Genomic DNA, 15,535 nt, shown 5'->3' with positions numbered 1-15,535 from the left:
ATGGGTCCATATGGGACACGCCTTTTTCTAAACATGTTGTACTGACTCGTAATCTTATATTCAGTAGGTGGCGATATATAGTCATACTCTTCATAACTTGAGAGGCTTGAGAATTTGCCGCCGTCATACCACCAAAGAAGAAGACATAAATTGACAAGTACGCCCCCTAGCGTTTTCTCCATAGTCCGCAAATGCTCTATCACAACTGCTTCATGACAGACGGGGAGGGGGAAGCGAAGAACTGTAAGCCCCGGATCCATCTTCAAGAGAAAATTGGAAAGAGAGACCGCGTCCCAGTTTTACTTCTTTTTAGCGGCATCTTTCCGTGTGATCCGTGTTAGGGAGCCCGAGGAGGGGGCTGTGTCACTGTCTGTAGGATGTCCCGACATGAAGGTAGGTGAAAATTACTCGATCTAGTGCGTCGTTGGGTGAGAATTCTATACTGGCTAGTCTTGAGCCGTGGGTTGCCATGTTTTGTATTGAAATGCATTGGAAAAGACTCATGATGGCGGCCGCCATGAATTTTGCAACCTTTCTCCAACCTCCCCTGTTTCTTATTAGCTCGTCTATTCAAATACGAGAACTGATGTCCGTAATAAACAAAATCTGCCGTAGGACATGTAGTCGGCTTTCAACTGAAGTTATGTCGATTATCTGTTTTGTACTCGCGGCCGGGTTGATAGGACGTCGGTAAGCTAGTTGGCTAGCTGGCTAGCAAGCACCCTATGCGTTGGCCTGTAGCAAAGGGCGAATAGAGTACTTGCCACGGGATTGAATTTTTTTTTAACTATTCTGTGCCGTATCAGTCCCCCGACGTGTTGAGGGGTGAATGCACTGTCATGGAGGTAGCTATTGATAGGTCAAGGCCTTGTCGGGCCTACTTCAATTGAACAAGCTATCGCCGAAATTGCTGTCTCAAACTAACGTTAGCTTGCTGGTTTGATTGATTCTCATATAGTTAGCCAACTTGGCTAGTTAGCCTGCTCTGTGCACTCTCTTCTGCATAAACGAGCTAATAATGTAGCCACCTAGCCCGCTAGCTTTGTGCTTGAGTCATGATGCAGCTATGTTGTACATACCGCTAGCTGCCTACCAAAAGCGAATGACTTGCACGACTTGTCTCACGGGCTAATTAGCTAACGTTCAACTGTAATGGTCACTATGCCTTGCAATAGCGTTACACAAACATGTCACTTATCTCACAGTGCATACCAGATGATGATATCTGGTTTACTATTTTGACAAACTATCAAGATTATGTCCAATGTGAGTAGATAAGAAGCTAGTCAGTTTGCTAGCTAACTTCGCAAGCTCGATTGATTACCGAGGTAGCTATGTAGTTGGCTAACTTGGCTAGCTGTGTTGGTTCGCTAGTTAAGGCGAATAGCCTGTTTTGGTCAATCATTATTTTGAGATCGATTATTATGTACCACAAATGATATGTAATGGCCATGAACTAAATATATATAGTTGTCTGTACAGTTAGTGTTATGATATTGCAGACTACTAAACACTATATTTCAATAGAAAGAGTTCTCTGACAGTATTTACGTTAGCAAAGGTACACTATCAGGTGAAGCCAATCAAAACATGCAGTCTAATGTTAGAAATCTTGAATATTACCGGCGTGTCAAGGTGGATGTATAAGGTGCGTAAGGTGGACGTTGTAGTTCACTTGGAGCAGTGCCCTATGTATATTAGCGATAATAGTAATATTTCATGGAAGACATTTTGTTATTCAAGCTATTTAAGTTGCAAGTCTAAAGGCAGTCATCATTCTCCAGAATTTTGCATTTGTTTGATTTCAAAATGACATGATCTTGTCCGTTGTTTATGCAGGAATCTTTTGGGTGTCTTTAGGAAGTTTGAGTTGAGTTCTTTCCAGTAATGTGGTGGCATACTTGCTTACATTAGTTGACTTTAGAAACCTTAAAATACTTCAAACTAGTTGCATGTGATTACATTTATCTACAAGACTTTGCAGCAGATCCAATGGTATCAGATCTCTCAACAAGTGCCCCTCCTTCATCTGCAGTTCATCTGCACAGCTGTTGACAGGTCACCTACCGCATAATCAAGGTGAAGGTGATGGCAAGGGGCCACAGTTATTCAGAATGCCTGTCCTGTTGAATGTTTGTGGTCATACTCCTTACAATACAACTATCCCTCTGGGTCTTGGCCAGATGTTGGGGAGTTCCCTACCCTGTCAGAATTACGCAGAGGTCATGAGCAGTGCAGATATATGTCCAGTCATACACGTCCGTCACTGCCATTATTAAAACAAGGATAATCAGTTGGTTAACCCTGCCAATTAAGCCATCACTAGGTTACAGTAGCTAGGTAACTATGTCAAACCAAACCAAAGATAAGACTCTGAACTCTCATTTGTGAGCTAGAACTATTGATTAGTGGCTTGAGTGGTGCTCCTTTTTGTTGTTGTTCTCTTTCGCTCCTCTGAGGCTACCCTCATTGTTTTCGTGCAAGGCCAGCACATTCAGGGTCCATCGGTTTGCCTAGCAAAGCTTCCTTTCCATCCTTCTTAATGTTGGGAGAAGTTTTAATGTGATTGGGTACCCACTCTCTCTCTCTCTCTCACACACACACACACACACACACCACACATACATGATACATGAGCACACACAGATTACCCCTCTGTCTTATCATCTGATTGCTTGGACCTCCACTGGTAGAGCCAGGGAACATGCATTTTCCATGTATTGCATTTATTAAGGAACATAGTGTCCAAGAGATAACTGTTGTGGAAGTGTCTTCTCTGGGTCACTTTTTTCACCCGTTCAGTATTTTTTCCATCCTCACATTATTTTTTTTTATCATTTAGTTTTCCTGTTTTAATCTAAAATTAAATCAGAAATCCAACCTGAAACTTTATTTGCCATTGCTTTTTGTGTCTGTGAAGACAGGCGATTTCATAATGTGATATAGGATAGTGTATGTGTGTATGTGTGTGTGTGTGTGTGTGTGGTATGTTCAGTGTGTGAGGTCTGGAATGATATCAAGTGTGCACTGTGCTACCAAGCTACTGAGGAAGCCCCGTTTTGTGTTGGCAGAGTGGCACATTTCAAATGTCACCGCAAAGACTTCGAAACTCTTCTTGAATTTCTAATTTGGGAAGTTTTCTTCAAAGCTAATGAGCAGATTGCAGAATGACCACTTGTTAGTCCCCCAGTGGCGTTTGTCCGCTAAGCGCACTTCCTCGCTGTGACTTGACTCATTGTTTTTAAATGCTTGAATCTCAGAAGTTAAGTGAAAGGGTAACCTCTAAAAAATGAATAATAAAAAAAAAGATTTGAAGTAGTCCTATCCAATAATAATACCGTTCTAGCCTATATTTCAAGTGAGCTTGTGTATTTTAGTTGTCAATGTGCAAACTTCTATGTGTCCTCAGTTTAGGTTGGCATTCAGAGATTTCACAGAATTTACATTCAGAGTTGATATTTGCTGTTCTTTTCCAAAATGTCTTAGACTTGTAACGGGTGGGAATTGTACGGTTGTTGACAGATTGTCAGTAAGTTGTGTGACGTCACCGCTGCTGCGCCCCTCATGGTCCATCAGTCGTATGTGTTGGACCTCATCCGAGCCTCCACGCTGGGAGAAGCGGAAGCCTCCTCTGTATCTGCTGATGGCTAGACTGCCCCGTCATGTCCTGGTGGCCCTTAACCTCTAGCAGAGCCGTGCCAGTGTCAGCTAACAGCAAATGCAGAGGCCCACCTAATACCCAATACCCACGGCCAAATGGTGGCCAGGCTTGGAATGTGACAACCCCCACCTCTGCACAAAGACACTCAATGGAGGCTCTGTTGTACCCCCCCACCACACACACACACACACACTCACTCACTCACTCACTCACTCCAGTCAGTCCTGTTAGAGTTGGCATGGCAGCCCCCAATGTCGTCTTTCCGTTCCCATGAGTGGACAGCGTACCCAGGTGTGAATGTTGGCATCACCATCTCTCTCTCTCTCTCTCTCTCTCTCTCTCTCTCTTCTTCCCCCTCTATATCTCCCCTCTCTCTCTTTCCTCTTTCCTGTGTCGGTAGGTGTGAGCTGTGACGCGTGTTTAAAAGGGAACTTCAGAGGGCGCCGCTACAAGTGTTTAATCTGCTACGACTACGACCTGTGCGCCTCGTGCTACGAGACGGGGGCCACCACCACCAGACACACCACGGAACATCCCATGCAGTGCATACTAACCAGGGTAGACTTTGGTAAGTACACACACACACACACACACACTCACAGACACAGAGAATGCTACCTAACATGCTTACTTCTCTCACCACCTAGAACAGGGTAGTTGATCGGAGTATCTACAGGCAGGCACACACACACACACACACACATGCATACTCACTCACTCATGCATACTCACTCACTCTCTCGCACAGGCACACACACACACACACACACACACACATGCACTTTCTCTCAATACTAAAAGACTTCTTTCTATGTGTCACTGTCCAGACACATTCAGTTGGGTGTAATTGGCTCAAGTACATATCTGGTATTTCAATGGACACGAAGTAGTAGTTGAGATGCTTTTTTTCTCCCTTTGAATTGGCCCTTAAGGGAATGCTTGGTTGGCCTTGGCCTATGACAATGCACCAATGGAATGTGTAAGGGAAATCCAGTTGAAAGTTGTGGCAAACGTGTCCATGTTCACTCTCGCTGTTCTCCCTTCAATTTTAATTCAGAGATCTAACATTCTTTTTAAGAAATGTCCCTCATATCAAGGACCCTCTTAGACCAGCATGAAGGCGCTGGGAGATGAGCCTTTCATGTGATGAGATGAGCTTTGGGTGATCACTGAATTGCCCTGCTTCTGAATGTTGGTGCTTTTTGTCCCTCCGGCAGATCTGTACTATGGCGGGGAGGCCTTTTCAGTAGAACAGCCCCAGTCGTTCACGTGTCCCTACTGTGGCAAGATGGGCTACACAGAGACCTCCCTGCAGGAGCACGTTACCTCGGAGCACGCCGAGACCTCCACAGAGGTGGTGAGTACCTCAGCCAACCTCCTCCTCCTCCTCCTCCTCCTCCTCCTTCTCCTCTTCCTCCTCCTCAATTCCCCCCTCACAAGTTCTTTGTCCCCCTGTAGAATTTTCGTCCTCTCCCCTTGACCATCCAAAACAATTTTCTTCAGAATCCCTTTGATCTGAGGATATGACCTCATGGCCTTGGTTTCCTCAGCCCACCCTTCTCAACAGATCAGGCTACGATAAGCCTCAAAAAAGTTTGTTTTATGTTGGCATCTGGTCATTTTGCAGGTGCCGGTGCAAAACATGATCAGATGCAGTCAGGCTCTCGGCAATAATGTTAATGGGCTCCTCAGGAGGAGGGTTATACACTGATGATCTGTTTATATTCTTCATGCAGTCTTGCAGGAGTTCTTGAGGATTGTATTTGTAACCCAACAATCTAAATTATATTTTAAGATTATAAGGGAGATTAAGCTGCGGCCAGTCATTCTTTTACTTTTGACATACACACAGAAATATTGGATACCTCAAGTTTCTTGTCAGGACAAATAACAACATAATGAAATGATAAGGACGACACATCTGATCTGATATCAGGAGGTCCTCTCTAGCTTGGGAGCAGAGGAGGTGGTCTCTTTATTCAGGAGGGGTAAAAAAAAAAAAAAGGCCTTAGTTTTCCCTGCTCACTTCTCTTACCCCCCCAACCTGCCCTTGTCTCTTTCAGATCTGCCCCATCTGCGCTGCCTTGCCCGGAGGCGACCCCAATCATGTGACCGACGACTTTGCCGCTCACCTCACACTTGAACACAGAGCACCTAGAGATTTAATATCCTTTCACTGGCCAGTTGCTCAACTATTGCCCACCCCCTACAGACGGCGCTCTGTCCATTGGTTCTTAATGGCTTTGGTGTTCATGACGTAGCTCACGCCTGTGTGTGTGTGTGTGTGTGTGTGTGTGTGTGTGTTTTTGTTTCTGTTGGTGTATGTGTGTATTGGTGTGTATTTGCATGGGTTTGAATTGCACTAGTTTTGCATTTCAGTTTGGCAAGCTGACCTCCGTTTGCTTTGTGTGGGTGAGTTGAGTGAGCAAGAAGGTGTGTGTGTGTGTGTGTGTGTGTGTGTGTGTGTGTGTGTGTGTGTGTCTGTGTGTGTGTGTGTGTGTCTTGACTGTCTTACTTGGCAAGCTTTCTGTGCTTGAGGTGTGAGTTGACCTTTGTCCTGTGTGTGTGTGTTTGAGAGAGAGAGAGAGATGTTGGTACTAGGTTTTACTACTGTAGCTCTGCTGTGCTCTCTGTTCATTCACCAGTTCAGCGATGGCAGAGTGTGCAGTGAACTCTGTACTGGGTGTGCTCCATATCTGTGTCCAGCTTAATGCACCCCGCCACGTACGTGTAGATATGTTCTTCGTGTGTGTGTGTGTGTGTGTGTGTGTGTGGCAAAAAAATTGACTAGATGAAGAGCGGGTCTGGCCAGCACCAGGACCTGTCAGGAAGGTCAGGTGTGAGTAGCACCACCAGAACAAGACTGCGTGTGTGCGCGTCATGGGGGTGTGTCAGAACATTTCTATCATATATCTTCATATTTCCAAATATAATGCAACATTATTCTGATTTTGTATTTGTGCTCAGGCTTGCTCTGAATCAGGAATAATTTTCACTTCTAACTGTAGAGATTGCATCTTTGTGTGCCTAATGCGTGCAGTCCACCATGAGAAATAATTTATTACTTGGCAATTAGGAGTGTGTACATCATTTGTCTTAATGGCGTTTGCAGAGTTGCTTTAAGGCGCTCACCCCTAGATGGTTTGGATGTCGATCTAACTATATATGAATTGGATGCGTTGGTATTGCTAGTGTGTATTCGGGCATGTATTATTCCGTGTGTGTGTGTGTGTGTGTGTGTAGGTATGCATGGATGCATATGACTGACCCCTGTGCTGTCTGTGCGCTGTGCGTATGTTTGTGTCCTGAATGTTCCTGTGCGCTATGCGTGTTGTGTTCTGCGTGTTCCTTAATGTTCACCCCCACGATGAGACCAGCGGCGTGCGGCACGTGCGCCGGATGTTCCACCCCGGCCGTGGGCTGGGGGGTCCGCGGGCCCGCCGGACCAACATGCACTTTACCAGCAGCTCCACCGGGGGGCTCTCCTCCTCACAGAGCTCCTCCTACTCTCCAAGCAATAGGGAAGCCATGGACCCCATAGCAGGTATGTGCACACAGCTGATTGTCCCTGTCTGTGACACTCCCCCCCCCCCCCCCCCCCCCCCCCTCTTTCCCTCTCCCTGGATGTCTTTCTTTTTCTGTCTGTGTTTCTGTGTCTCTCCATCACTCTCTCATTCTCTCACTCTTCACTCTCCATCTTTCTCTGTCTGGGTCAGGCAGTTTTTTTTTTTTTTACTTCTCGTCGTCTTTCCTCTGCTGATGTCTCTCTCCCCCTTCATCCCTGTATCTGTCTCTATCTGTCTTAACTTGTCTATGTGTAGGGAGGAGTGTGTCTTTCTCGTCTCCTTGTTTTGCCCACTCGTCTCCTCGTGTCTTCCCTCATCTCCTTGTTTCTCCCATGCTGTCAAGTGTTATCTTACTCCCTGGCTCCCCCTCTTTCTGCATCTGTCTCTCTCTGTCAGTGACTCTCCCCCCCCCCCCTTTTGCTCTCTGCTTCACACAAGTTTTTTTTATTATATTTTTTTTTTTGCCATCCTGGTTTCTCTCCTTGATTTATACATTGGCCACATCACACCCCAAAAAAACACATAGTGAGTGATGACTTCTTCTTTCCTCACATGTGGAGACTTTTAATGCCTCTTAAGGAAAGCAGTTTGGGAGAGCATCTAGATCCTCTGTGGAGATGTCTAAAGTGTTGTTGATTTGGCGTACTCCGCTCTCCAGTGAATTTCTGATGAGAGGCCAGACTTACTCGGCATGGCAGGACGACTTATCTGGTCTCTGATTACATTCATGACCGATCACTCGACCCGATTAAATCTTTTGATGAGTCAGAGTGTGAGAACATGCTACAGCTTGCTGGACCTATATTACGATATCTCCTCATTCATGCTAGTGAACTTTGTTATAGCACTGATAACGCTGATAATTAGCGACAACATCACTATGCCAGATTGTACAGTTTAATAACACAAAACAACACATGAACAGCACTGATAACGCTGATCATTAGCGACAACATAACTATGCCAGATTGTACAGTTTAATAACACAAAACAACACATGAACAGCACTGATAACGCTGATCATTAGCGACAACATACCTATGCCAGATTGTACAGTTTAATAACACAAAGCAACACATCAACAGCACATTTCTATGACCATGTATCTGCCCTAAACCTGGGCTCATCTGAGTGGCTTGTTTGGGTCCGTTGGTGTCCGGTCCGTCTGATTGGGTGTGACACTGTCCGACTCTGTGAATGATTTCCTCCATTGCTACTGTATCTCTTCGCCTCACCCCACCCAAGCCCCTGTCTCTTGTGTTGATTGTTTGAGGCTCGGAGAGAGAAACCTCAGCTGGATCTGTTGCCAAGGAGACCAGTCAACAAGTACAGATCTTTTTTTTTTTTTTGTATTTATCCAGCAGCCATTTGAAAAGAAAACTGCTCTCTTAAAACATGACTGAAATGGGGGAGGGGGATGTGGTATCCTCAAAACCATGTGACCTTACTTGAGATTTTTGTCGTGAAGTAGTATAGTAAATAGTTTCAGATTGAGCAGGTTTGTCAGCAGTGTCCATGACAACCAGATATTGTGTATTCGTCCTTGCCTTAAGTAGTTGACAGTAGCATGCCAAGTCAAGGAACCAGATGAGCGACTTGATACAAAAAAATTACAGCAGTGCTCAGAAACCGAATCTTCCTGATAGATTGTCAGTTGTTCAGACAAGACTTAAACAGTGAATGCTTCACAAGAAGTCGGTCAGAGTTTATAGGCTACTAGTTGGCTGTTTTGTTCTAGGAGTTCATCTGGGCTTACACTCACTCTGTGCACCTGTTCGAGAGCTACCTGCTTGATATGAACACCCCTCTGGTGTTTTAGCTTAAATGTGGGCTCTGGTGGTGCCTATCTAAAAATGCTTGGTACTGTGGACGAATTTAACAGCGGTGCAGGGGATCACATGAAGCTAATATCGTTATCGTATCTCTTAATTGAAATAAATAGTTTGTTTCTCCTAATTAAATCTCCATATGTCGGATTGGTGCCAACAATGTCAATACCACCCTGAGCATGTGAACGTGCTCTTAGCTTGATTTTGAAACCTGAATTGACTTCACAAGTCATCACAGTAATGACATCTTTGTGCTTATGCGTAGCTGCTGTTTTTTTGGTAGCAAAACTTTCTAGAAAAGCACTCCAAGCACTCCACTCCTCTGCCAAGTGAAAACATAACCACCTCCTGGATCCAGATGGTGATACGGATCACTCCCAAAATCTAATTGTTTCTTCCGTGGGTCATTTAAGACCTTCCTTGAAAATTTCATCGAAATCCATCCATAACTTGTTGAGTTATCTTGCGAACAAACAGACAAACAAACATTTAAACAAGCAAACCCGATTGAAAAAATGGCATCCTTGGCAGAGGTAATCTAAAAAGGTGAGCTCGGTGGGTTGAGCTTGCTTCATAGTGAAGGTCCCAGGTGTCTTCGCTCTCGCTCCAGTCCAAACATCTGAGGCTCCTGGGTCCCTCCCCTGGGGTGCTGCTGACTAAAGCTTAGTGTTAATGGAGTTCAGGGCTAGAGATCTGCCAGCAGATCAGCTCTCAGGGAAGCAGGAAGGTGTGTATTATCTGACCAGACTGTCCCAGCTCTCTTTCTGGGCCAGACTAAATAAAACCTGGAGTGGCATCTTCTTTATTTTAATTCACAGTCTAAGAATTTTAAAGATCACCTTGGGATGGCGTAGGTGTGCTGTAGTTGAGGTGTGCGATTTGATGTTTTTGAAGGTTCAGATTAACGTACAGTATTTATGCTTCTGTATGAACTCCTGTAGTGATAACCTGACCTGATAACTTTTCATATACATTTTTAATATACATATTTTTAGTTTCTCCTCTTTTCCTCTCGTCTCTGAACTATTGGATCAGTTGCCTCGTTGAATTTGATGGACTGCGCTCAGAGCGTGTCCAGAAACAGCTTTCACTAAATCCTCTCGCTCAACCCTGCCGACGGCGCCGCGCTTGTGTGCCCAGTGAAACATTTCCACTACAGTACCCGCCGAGAATGGGCGCTGGCGTCCCCCAGACCACCCAGGCTCATTAAAGCCTCATTGTCTCTCTGTCCGCTACTTTTTGCGACGGGAATTAATTGTCCCCGTTTTGTTGCGTGCGTTGCTGTTGGCAACCATCAATTTCATATTGGTGTATTTTTAGAGAGAGAGAGAGAGAGCGCTCATGTAGTTTGTTTAGTGGCGTCACGTGACCAAAAGGCTTGAGGTTCTGTTAGCGTGGTTAAATAAAGAGACAGCCAACAAATGTGTGTGTGTGTGTGTGTGTTAATGCAAGTGAATTGCATTAGCCTGGTGGCTGTTGCCTGTGTGTGCATAAACACACACACACACACACACAAACACACACTATGGCTTCCCCTTTGGCGAAACGAGAGCGCAGCCAAGAGCCGGCGCGTTCTGCTGGGCCCATTTCCGCCCTGGCACGGGCGTCAGACAATGGAGAGGCATGTGGAACCGGGCATGAAGTTTCCCCTGGCCATTAAAATCCCCACCTGGTAGTTTTGGCAACGGGCGCGGTGTTTGAACTGGTGATGGAAGGAAAACAAAGCCATCCTCGACCCATCTGGGTGGCATTAATGTGTCTCCTCCCCTCCATCTCTCACTCACCCTTTTTTCTTATCCTCTTTCACTGTCCCTACACTGCCTTCTCCCTCGGCCTTGTTGCACGTTGTCTCCATCTACCTTTTTTCTCTTGCTCTCTCCTTCTCTTAATGTCCCTTGTTTACTTGTCTGTCCGTTTCTCACCCATTCCCTGTATTGTTTGTCCTTTTCCTTATTGCCCATCCCCCTCTTATTGTCATTCCCTGTTTGTCTCTTTGTTTTTGTTTTCTTTTTGTCTGTCATGCTCTTGTCACGTCTCGCCCTTCATTTTTTCCCCCCACTTGACTTTCCATCATATCTTGATCTTATCCATTGCTTTCTTTCTTCCGCCCTCTTTCATTCGCTCTCTCTTTCTTTCTCTCGCTCTGTCTTTTTATCTTTTCTCTCTCTACTCCACTCGCCCCCCTCTCTCTACCTCTTCTTGTCTCTTCCTCTCTTTACCCCTCACCAATCTCTCTCTCTGTCCCCTCTCTCTGTCTCTCACCTTCTTTTTGTCCCTCTCTTTCGGTCCCTCACTTCTCTCTCTCTCTCTCTCTCTCTCTCTCTCTCCCTGTACTCCACTCACCTATCTCAACCCCCCTCTCTCTACCTCTTCTTGTCTCTTCCTCTCTTTACCCCTCATCAATCTCTCTTTGTCTTTCACCTTCTCTGTCCCTCTCACTATCTCTCACCTTCTTTTGTCCCTCTCTCTCTGTCCCTCACCTTTCTCTCTCTCTCTCTCTCTCTTTCTCTCCATCCCTCACCTTTCTCTCTCTCTCTCTTTCTCTCCGTCCCTCACCTTTCTCTCTCTCTCTCTCTTTCTCTCCGTCCCTCACCTTTCTCTCTCTCTCTCTCTCTTTCTCTCCGTCCCTCACCTCTCTCTCTCCCCCCCTCTCTCTCTCTCCGTCCCTCACCTTTCTCTCTCCCCCTCTCTCTCTCTCTCTCCGTCCCTCACCTTTCTCCCTTTCTCTCTCTCCCTCTCTCCGTCTCTCAGAGTTGTTGTCCCAGCTGTCGGGCGTGCGGCGCTCGGCGGGCGGCCAGCTCAACTCGTCGGGCCCGTCGGCCTCGCAGCTGCAGCAGCTGCAGATGCAGCTCCAGCTGGAGCGCCAGCAGGCGCAGGCGGCGCGGCAGCAGCTGGAGACGGCGCGCAACGCCACGCGGCGCGGCAACCCCGGCAACATCAGCGGCGGAGGGGGAGGAGGGGGAGGGGGAGGCGGGAGCGGAGCCGCGGCCATCCCGCCCTCGTCCAACGCGGCCAACAACCCGGCCAGCCTGCCCGAGAGCAACGCGCTGGCCCAGCACACCTCCCAGTTCCTGCTCACACGGTGAGTGGAGGCCACTCACACACACACACACACACACACTCTCACACTTACACACACACACACACACACTCATTCATTCATGAGTCTACATGTAGTCACGCTAGCACACACACCAAGACACACACACCAAGTTATTAATGCATGAATGTATGTGTGTATACACACACACACGCACACACACACACACACACACTGATTCATTCATTCATTTCAAGTGTGTATAAATGCACATGAACATTGTCCAATGGTAAGTTTGTATTTCCACACACACACACACACAGTTATCCAGTCCTGAGTGCATGTGCACATACACACATTCACAGTAGCCCACACTGGGTGTCCACGCCCACACACACACTCCCACGCCCACACACTGCACCTGCAGTGACCAAGCTCTGCACTCACTTTCTTCTCACATGCCGAGTATACACACACACACACACACACACACACACAAAATCTTGAGTCTTGGGAATATCAAGACACCATGTGTAGAGATCCTCTCAGACAATGAAAATACACACACAGTTTAAAACGCAAGGTCATTTGCATTCGTTAGCACATACATATCACATGACCACAGCACATGTTTGAAATCACGTGAGGTATGGTTTCTGTGGCACACACACACATACACACACACTCACTCACATGCAGTTTAGGAATCGCTCCCAGTTCCGGTTCACACAGTGTGTTTACACAAGTGTACATGCACACAAGCATACACGCAAGTGCGTACACCACACACACACACACACACAGACTTGACACACTTTTATATGCCCAGCAAATCTTCCTGTTCCGCTTAAGCTCATACACACCTACTACAAGAGCAGAAACACACACACACACACACACACACACACACCTACACGCTCACTCACATGAGTAAAAATAGACACGCCCACTCGAGAGCAGCCCTCTAACCTTCCTCCTAGTTCCTGCTCACACAGCGAGTCTGGCTTGTGTTCAAGTGTACACACACACACACACACACACACACACACACACACACACACACACACGCTCCTAATCTATCCATCCATCCATCCACACCCCACAGTACACACACACACACACACACACACACACAGGGAAATGCACGTGATGTATTGAGTGTTTCATCTTCCCTCGTCCCTTTATTCCTGTAGGCTCATGCTGATTATAGTACCCTAGCATCTCTCTATACCAGTTGAGAGCCTGTGCTGCTACACAAAAACACTCACTCATTTTGCAGTTGTAGAAAGGGATATTAGGGGTATAAATAATAATTTCCAGATATAAAGGCTCCCAATGATGGCGAACACAAAACAGTATTTAGCTAGTTATACACACACACACACACACACTTTAATGCTTTTGTTTGGATCTTAAAGGGATATTCCGCCATTTTTGGAAATACGCTCATTTTCCACCTTCCCTCGAGCAAAACAATCGATATTTACCTTGTTCCCGTTCATCCAGCCATTCTGTGAGTCTGGGGATACAACTTTTAGCTTCAGCCTAGCATAGATCATTGAATCGGATTAGACCATTAGCTTCTTGCCTGCTAGCTTCATGTTTAAAAGTGACTAAGATTTCTGGTAATTTTCCCATTTAAAACGTGTCTCCTCTCAAGTTAGAAAGTGCAATAAGACCAACTGAAAATGAAACCTAGCATTTTCCTAGGCTGATTTGACATGGAACTACACTCTCATCTGGCGTAATAATCAAGGCAACTTGCAGCTACTGGCACTACTACTGCTTGTTGTCTATGGGGACTATTTTCAGATGCTGCGTACGATATCACTGCGCCTATGGTACGTTTGCAAGTTGCCTTGATTATTACGCCAGATGAGAGTGTAGTTCCATGTCAAATCAGCCTAGAAAAACGCCAGGTTTCATTTTCAGTTGGTCTTATTGCACTTTCTAACTTGAGAGTAGACACGTTTTAAATGGGAAAATTACCAGAAATCTTAGTCACTTTTAAACATGAAGCTAGCAGGCGAGAAGCTAATGGTCTAATCCGATTCAATGATCTATGCTAGGCTGAAGCTAAAAGTTGTATCGCCAGACTCACAGAATGGCTGGATGAACGGGAACAAGGTAAATATCGATTGTTTTGCTCGAGGGGAGGTGGAAAATGAGCGTATTTCCAAAAATGGCGGAATATCCCTTTAACACTGGAAGAATCACAGATCCCCACATTGGTGGTTTAGACAGGTCTGATCAATGCTTTGTGCTATTCATTCTTTCTGCACTGGAGGTTATGGGTAGACATGACATCATCATCTCCAAATGGACACACTGCCTATTATGGCAGAAATGGGGCAGTACTTTGATTATCTTTTTGCATTTGGCTCACTTAGTCCACACAGTTGCAACACACACACACACTCCTGTAAACACCAACCCTCCTCCCCTGGCTTAACCACACCCATACACACAGGTCTCTTGATATTCTGACAAATACAGGCACACACCCTCACCCCAAGTGCGCATGGTTATCCACAAAAGCCAACACCCAGTTACATACCTGTAACCTATCCTCATCAGGAAACACACACACACACACACACACACACACACACACACACACACACACACACACACACACACACACACACACACACACACACACACACACACACACACACACACACACACACACACAAATTTTTTTTGTATTCTGTGGCGTATGTTTTGCTTTGTTTGTTAAGGTTATCCATACACTTATACACTGTCCTCCTCCCCCATGTGCACATCCCTCTCCCCTCCCCTCCCTTCCCCCCCCCTCCAGGTTGAACGAGCCCAAGATGACCGAGGCGGAGCGGCAGGCGCTGGAGGGCGAGCGAGCCGACCGCAGCCTGTTTGTGCAGGAGCTGCTGCTGTCCACGCTCATGCGGGACGAGAGCTCCTCCTCGGACGAGGACGAGCGCCGAGACTTCGCCGACTTCGGGGCCATGGGCTGCGTGGACATCATGCCGCTGGACGTGGCTCTGGAGAGCCTCAACCTGAAGAGCGGGAGCTCCGCGGGCAAGGAGCCTCCGCCCCCTCCTCTTTGATGACGCCCCACCACCACCGCAACAACAGCAACCACATCGCAGACTATGTCCTCTGTGCTGTAACTGCCAATGATGACGATGGTGGCGGCATACTACAACAACAATGACGACGACAACGACATCAACATAAACAACAACAACAACAACAACAAAAAAGAGAAATGACAACAACAAAACAGCCCCCCTCCCCCCCTCCCTTGTTTTGTTTGCTTTTTAATTTTTTCTTTTTTTGTTTTGTTTTTTTTTCCGTTGTTTTTCTTCTCGGGTTTGTTTTTGTTTTTTCTTTTCTTTTTTCGGTGATTGTAATTTCAGGTCTGTCACCTTTGTTACATTGTATAAATCCATAATGGAGA

At 46.2% G+C, this 15,535-nt stretch overlaps 1 protein-coding gene across 2 annotated transcripts; it reads left to right on the top strand.

Annotated features, from left to right (window-relative positions):
• Nucleotides 1-167: 167 nt before the first annotated feature.
• kcmf1 (potassium channel modulatory factor 1) lies at nt 168-15,535 on the top strand. Of its 2 annotated transcripts, none has more exons than XM_062554441.1 (7): nt 168-393; nt 4,062-4,229; nt 4,879-5,018; nt 5,725-5,826; nt 7,022-7,205; nt 11,808-12,138; nt 14,918-15,535. In XM_062554441.1, the coding sequence occupies exons 1-7, from the start codon at nt 378-380 to the stop codon at nt 15,180-15,182; spliced, it is 1,206 nt and encodes a 401-aa protein (XP_062410425.1). In that variant the 5' UTR covers nt 168-377; the 3' UTR covers nt 15,183-15,535. The 2 variants fall into 2 exon arrangements, with proteins under 2 accessions (XP_062410425.1, XP_062410426.1); XM_062554442.1 differs by having other exon boundaries at nt 169-393; nt 7,028-7,205.

The sequence above is a fragment of the Sardina pilchardus genome, chromosome 14, assembly GCF_963854185.1.
Source record: "Sardina pilchardus chromosome 14, fSarPil1.1, whole genome shotgun sequence".
Classification (NCBI taxonomy): Eukaryota; Metazoa; Chordata; class Actinopteri; order Clupeiformes; family Clupeidae; genus Sardina; species Sardina pilchardus.
Note: the sequence above shows the minus strand (reverse complement) of the source record. Positions and strands in the feature narration are given on the sequence as shown.

What these genes read in the sequence shown, in the direction of transcription:
- kcmf1 (XM_062554441.1), top strand. An exon ending in ACTAACCAGGGTAGACTTTG is followed by an intron (nt 4,230 to 4,878) that starts GTAAGTACACAC and finishes TCCCTCCGGCAG; the next exon opens with ATCTGTACTATGGCGGGGAG. An exon ending in AGCCATGGACCCCATAGCAG is followed by an intron (nt 7,206 to 11,807) that starts GTATGTGCACAC and finishes TCCGTCTCTCAG; the next exon opens with AGTTGTTGTCCCAGCTGTCG.